Below are 6,093 nucleotides of genomic sequence, written 5' to 3'. Positions count from 1 at the left end.
AGAAGAAGGCCAACCTTTTAGCATTTCAAGGGAAATGTAAAAGGTATCAGCAATTAAATAAATAGTCCTTCATATTTACAAGTGAGGGAATGCATTGTGTGACAGGCAAACTGTTGCGGCAACCCTTTATATAAAGTTAATTTGCTTTGATATTATCTTTTTTCCCCCCCAGCATATTTTAAGAGGTCATTGGGAATTGTTTCTCTGAATTTGAGGGGTTGATGCTCCCGAGTGCCCCAATGAGCCCTGACCCCAAACTGGAGAGCTCAGGAGCCGCGTTTGTTCTCCTGCAAGAGGAGTTTAGTAACAGACTGGAACAAACGGCCCCAACAACAAACACAAAAATATTCACAACAGTCAACACAAAAGTGTTTATAATGAACAAACAAACAAATAAGCAAATATACCAATAACCAAAAATCAATACATCAATATACCAAATATATCAATATACCAATAACCAAAATTTCATAGCAATAAACACAAAAATATTTATAACAAGTAACACAAAAATATTTATAACAACAAACAAACAATTATACCAACAACCAAAAAAAGCATAACAACAAACACAAAAATATTTATAACAACAGACAAAAATATTTATAACAATAAACAATTATACTAACAACCAAAAAATCATAACAACACACACAAAAATATTTATAACAATAGACAAAAATATTTATAGCAATAAACAAATGCAAACCCAATCCTAACACTATATACCCAAACCTAACACTAAGTAACACCCCAAACTCATTGATAAGCCGGCCCAAGCTGAGGTGCATCCCCATCCAAGGGAACCTTTCCCACAATCCCAGCTCCGGCGTTCTCCCGGGGTGCTCAGAGGATGGAGAGCGCCCGCCGCCCGCGCCGGCTCTGCCCGCGGAACTTGCGCAGCTCCTCCTTGAACGCCGGGTGCTCCATGGGCCGATAGCCCCGGGGCTCGCAGTGGCCCTGCAACCCACGGCTCCATCAGCGCCGAGATCCCCTCCCATGGCAGGGAAGATGCCCAGGGCCAGAGCCGCCCCTCCCCGCTGCCCTGTTGCCCCCCATCCATCCCCTCCCAATTCCTGCCCTCCTGGCACCGCGGGGGCACCGGCAGGAACTCACCGGGAACTGGGAGAAGAACTCGCGGTACCCCCCCTTCAAGACGTAGAGCTCGGGGTAGTGCAGCCGCGGGTACTCGTGGCAGGAGCGATCCCTCTCCCGCAGGAATTTGCACCTGTGGCCCGGCAAAGCCCTCGGCATCAGCCCCGGCCGGGGGTCCGGGGGGCTGGCAGGCACACCCCTGTGCGCCCCCCGTGAGCCCTCACTCACATTTTGGGCCCCCGCTCAACAGAGAACTCGCAGTGGAAGATGAGGATCACCCTCTTGCCGCCCTCCTGGGGCACGATGGGGCGCTCCAGCAGGAATTCCTCCACGTCCCGCTGCAGCGGCAGGTTGACAGCGCCCTGGGGAGGGACACCAGGCGCCTTTTTCCCCTCTGCCTCCAACTTCATTTTCTCCAGGGACCCAAGAACATTGCCCCCAGCCTCCCTCACTGTCATGCTCCTCTTTCCACTTGGGAATCAACCCTTTCTAGAGCGGCTTGGTGCTTTTCAGGGGCTGTTCCACCCCTCTGGGTGGCTCAGGACCCTTCACAGGGGGCTGCTCAACCCCTCCAGAGGCTCTGGAGAGGCTACTTCACTCCTCTCTGAGAGCTCAGCATCTTTGGAGGGGCTGCTGAATCTCTCAGAGGTTACTCAACAGATCCCGGGGCATCCTGAATCCCTGTTTTCTCCGCACCTCCCGGGGTGGGCTCAGCACCTCTGGGGCTGGTTGGGGCTCGGACACTCCCCTTTCCTCCCAGCCCCGGGGCCACGGTGAGGGCGTTCTGACCTTGACGTGGCCTCCCTCGTACTCGTAGGGGTACCGGCAATCCACGATGATGCTGCTCCCGATGAAGCTGCTGTAGCTCCCTGACAGCACCGCCGCCAGCTGCGGGGGGACCGGGTCACCAAGAGGGGACACACGGGGCCGAGAACAGGCAGGCAGCCCCTCGGGGGGGCTGCGGAAGGGCCGGTGTCCTCTTACCGTCTCAGGGGAGATGTACTTCAGGCCCGGGTCCTTGCCCTCCACCGTGGGCAGCAGGTGAGGCTGGAGGAGACAAACCCTGGGCTCAGCTCTGTCCCGGGGGCACCTCACGGGGCTGGTGGCACTGTCCCCTCAGCCCAGGAGCCCCCGTGGCCGGCTCTGCAGCCCCGGGCAGGGAAGGCACAGACAAACGTGCCTGAGGCACGGGCACGGAGCAGAGGAGCAGTGATGGGGGCTCTTCACCCCCTGCAAGGTCACAGCCCCAAGGCCCCGTGTGCCCAAGCAAGGGCCACCACCTCGCTTTGGGCTCTCTTTGGCGGCACTGCGGGGCTCTGATGATGGTCCCTGCTCAGAACAACGGGGCAGTGCCCTCAGAGCTGCCCCATCCTGGTGGCCCTACCTTTGAGAAGTCCCCAATGAGCTCCCGGTCATCGTTGGCCAGCAGGTTCTCGATCTCCTGGAGCTGGGCAGACCTGCAGGGCTCCAGCCACACTCCCTGCGGAGGCACCGACCAGAGACACCCCCAGATGTCAGCAGGGGCTGTGGCACAGTCCTGCCAGGGACAGGCTGGCTCTGCCCCCGCACCTTCCCCATCACCCACCGGCTCCAGCGCCGCCTCCTGCTCAGGGCTGCCGGCCATCCTGCTCTGCCGCTGGGCATTGGCAGGGCTGTCCCCGTCCCAGCGGAGCCCTCGCTTCGGGAGGGGCTCGGCGACACTGCCGGGCACCGAGGGCGAGCGGAAGAGCTGCCAGCCCTGGCCACGCTTGCCTGGACGCTGTGGGGAGAGCCCGCGCTGCTGCCTGGGGGTTTGGCAAGCCTCCAGCTCCAGGGCTGGGGCTGCTCACCAAGCTGCCCCAAGCCCATGGACCCCCCTTCGGAGCCCCCAGGAGGGGACTTTGGAGCTCCATCCACTGCCAAAGGTGGCCACGTACCAGCTTTGCCTCCCCCTTCTTTATCACTGGCGTGGTCACCGGCTTCTCCATGCCCTGGGGCACGGTGGCATCTCTCTGCCACAGCGGCAGCTAGGGGAACCGAGGGGAGAGGCAGAGGAGATCGTGAAGGGGATTCCAGCTGCTTCCCACCCTTCAGGAAGGGACGGGTCCTGTACCTAAAGGTCCATCCACCTCCCAGTGCCTCGCAGCTTTGGAGTCAGGGTGCCCCCAGGACCCCCCAGCCCGCCCATCTCCCACAGGCACACGCCTCCAGGGCAGGCTGGAGCGGCGGATGCCACTTTGCCCATGATCACCCATCCGTGGCTCCTCCTGATCGCTCCAGCCTCTCTCACCAGCAGCTCTGGGGCGCCGCTGGGGCTCTTGGCAAGGAGGTCCCTCCTGGCAGCCCCGTGGCCGGCGGGCAGGCGGCTCCGCTGGCCCAGCCTCTGCAGCTTCTTGGGGACAAAACCCTCCTGCAGCGGGGGGGACACGGCGTCAGCACCCCTGTGTCCCCTCCCTGACCTCCCCCCAGGTGTCACCGCGCCCCTCACCTCATCCTCGGGCTCGCTCTGCCTCACTCTGTCCCTGCGCACCTGGAGCTGGGAGATGTCCTTCAGCACCGGGCTGGCTTCCAGCTGGCGCTGCTGCGGGACAGCCAGGGGGTGAGCGGTGCTGCACAGCCCTGCCCTCTCTCCCGGCTCCATCCTCCTCGTCCCGGCTCGGCCGGACACCCGGCAGGATCCTGGAGCACTCACCGGCAAGGAGCTGATCCTCTGGCGAAGGAGATTCCTGCTGCAAGAGCCGGGAAAGGAAAGCATCGAATGACTGCAGGTGTCCCCGACCGCTGTGTTCCACCCTTCTGCCATTGTCACCTCCGTCCCCCATGTCCTGAGGGTGGGGTAAGACCGCCCCCAGGGCTGTCACAGCTTCCCAAAGGGACCTGGGGCAACAGCACTTCCAGGCACTGAGCGAACACCAATGGCCTGAGTGGGACCCCAGGAGGGACACGGGGACAGCCTGGCTTTTGGGACAGGGACAGCCTGGGCACGGGGACAGCCTGGCTTTTGGGACAGGGACAGGGACAACCCGAGTTCGAGGACAGCCTGGCTTTTGGGACAGCGTGGGCACGGGGACAGCTGGCATTCATGTCCTGCAGGGACAGAGCCCCCTGACGTACTCTTTGAGAGCTCTCCCAAACTCCGCGATGGTTTTCTGGAAGCTGTGCAGAGAGCAGAGATGGGATTTAGGGGGCGTCCATCCGCGTTCCCCCCCCAAGCAGCCCAGGTTGTCACCCCCAGACACAGACTGGGGGTCACAGCCGGATGCGCAGCCCCCAGCCAGGCTGAGACCGGGCCCTGCTGCTCCGGAGAGGCGAGGCAGGGACAGCGGCTGTCTGTCCCCGGGGGACACAGGGATGGGGCCACTCACTCTTCCTGCGCGGGGCTCTGCTGCGTGTGGGAGCCCGGCCCCGATCCTGCGGGGGAACAAGGGACAGGGTGTGGGGATGGGGTCCCGGGCAGGATGAGGCCGGGCGGGAGCCGCGGGTGGCAGCGCCGTTGGGAGCAGCGATGCCGCACGGAATGTCGCGCGTCACCCTGCGCGGTGTCCCCGGCCGAGCGGTTCCCGCCTGAGCCCCAGGCACGGGCTCCTTGCCCAACGCTCCCCAGAAGCTGCCCCGCCACCACCCCCTCGCCAAGCCCTGCCGAGACACCCCCGACACCCCCGGCACGACTTTGGGGACGGCTGTGGGGCGGAGCGGCCGCATCCCTCACGTGCATCCCTTGGCTGCCAGGACACCGAGTCCCGGGGACGGTCCGAGGCCAGCGGCTCCGGGGCCAGGGGGTGCCACAGCTGCCCGCGTCCCCTCCTCGGGGTGTCCCGGTACCTGCGGGCAGTCGGGACGGGGAAGGGTCAGTGCCCCGGCTGCCCCGAGCCCCCTCCAGGGGGCAGGAGGTGAACGGGAGCATCCCAAAAGCGCCCTCGGGCACTTTTGTGTCCCTTGTCCCATCCGGGGTGTCCCTGGACAAAGCCAGCCCGGCCCCCCTGGCCATCCCCTCACCTGTCCGGGCTCTCAGCGCCGTCCGGTGGCAGCGGCGTGAGCGGGGCCGTGCCCGGGGAGGGCAGCGGGGACACGGGCAGCCCGCGGCCGCCGCGCAGGGACATGGCCCGGACGAGCGAGGGTCGAGCTCCGGCAAGCGAGAGGCGACAAGGGACAAGGAGGTGACGAGGAGTGAGAGGTGAAAAGAGGTGACGGGCGAGAGGTGGGGGGTGGTGAGAGGCGATAAGAGGCGATAAGAGGCGATAAAAGGTGACCAGCGGTGACCAAAGATGGCCAGAGGTCACCAGCGGTGACCAGCGGTGATCAGAAGTGACCAGAGGCGACCAAAGGTGCCCACACCTGACCAAAGGTGACCAAAGGTGGCCAGAGGTGGCCAGAGCTGACCAGCGGTGACCAAAGGTGGCCAGAGGTGACCAAAGGTGACCAGAGGTGGCCAGAGGTGACCAGAGGTGACAGAGCTGACAGGTGACACCGCTCCGCTCCTGTTTACAGCAGTAACAGCAATAACAACAACAGCGGCACCCGCAGCCAATGGGAGGCCGCGGCGGGCACGAGGCGGTACCGCCGGCCAATGGGAGGTGCGCGGAGCGCTTGGGGGCGGAACCGCAGCCGAGGGGGGCGGTTTCGGAGCGGGAAAAGGGGCGTGGTCACGCGAGGGAGGCGGGGTCAGATGTGAAAGGGGCGTGGCCATGGCGTGCCACTGCAGGGGACGCTCGGCCAACCCTGGTGGCTCTCGTGTGTCACCTGCAGGGCCATGGAATGTTGCCCATCCCTGACAGCCAGTGCCACATCCAGTCCCAAGAAAGCAAGGTTGAAACCTCGGAGGTTGGGTTTTTATTGGTGGAGTTTCTGTTTTTCAAGGCACCTGTGAGTGGCCTGCTCCGTTTTCCTGCTGAAAACTCTTATTTTTGTATTAAACTTAACCCAAATCTGTTAATTGGCACTTGTGCTTGAGGGCACTTGATTTCCTTGCTTTTGCAAACGCGCCTTTGAGATTGAGTCCCTGGTGTTTGTTTCCTGTGT

At 62.1% G+C, this 6,093-nt stretch overlaps 1 protein-coding gene across 1 annotated transcript; it reads right to left on the bottom strand.

Moving 5' to 3' along the window:
- Window positions 1-630: 630 nt before the first annotated feature.
- LOC118699183 (M-phase inducer phosphatase 2-like) lies at window positions 631-5,174 on the bottom strand. The gene is given in 15 exon segments (XM_054517981.1): window positions 631-960; window positions 1,117-1,228; window positions 1,324-1,457; window positions 1,885-1,983; window positions 2,080-2,142; window positions 2,480-2,575; window positions 2,681-2,854; window positions 3,012-3,191; window positions 3,194-3,484; window positions 3,563-3,655; window positions 3,767-3,803; window positions 4,189-4,230; window positions 4,440-4,485; window positions 4,784-4,896; window positions 5,071-5,174. Coding segments are annotated over 15 exon segments (1,698 nt in total). The 3' UTR covers window positions 631-846.
- Between the last annotated feature and the right edge of the window lie 919 nt (window positions 5,175-6,093).

Source organism: Molothrus ater, chromosome Z (assembly GCF_012460135.2).
Source record: "Molothrus ater isolate BHLD 08-10-18 breed brown headed cowbird chromosome Z, BPBGC_Mater_1.1, whole genome shotgun sequence".
NCBI lineage: Eukaryota > Metazoa > Chordata > Aves > Passeriformes > Icteridae > Molothrus > Molothrus ater.
The sequence above is the reverse complement of the archived record's forward strand: the minus strand, read 5'-3'. Positions and strand labels throughout refer to the sequence as shown.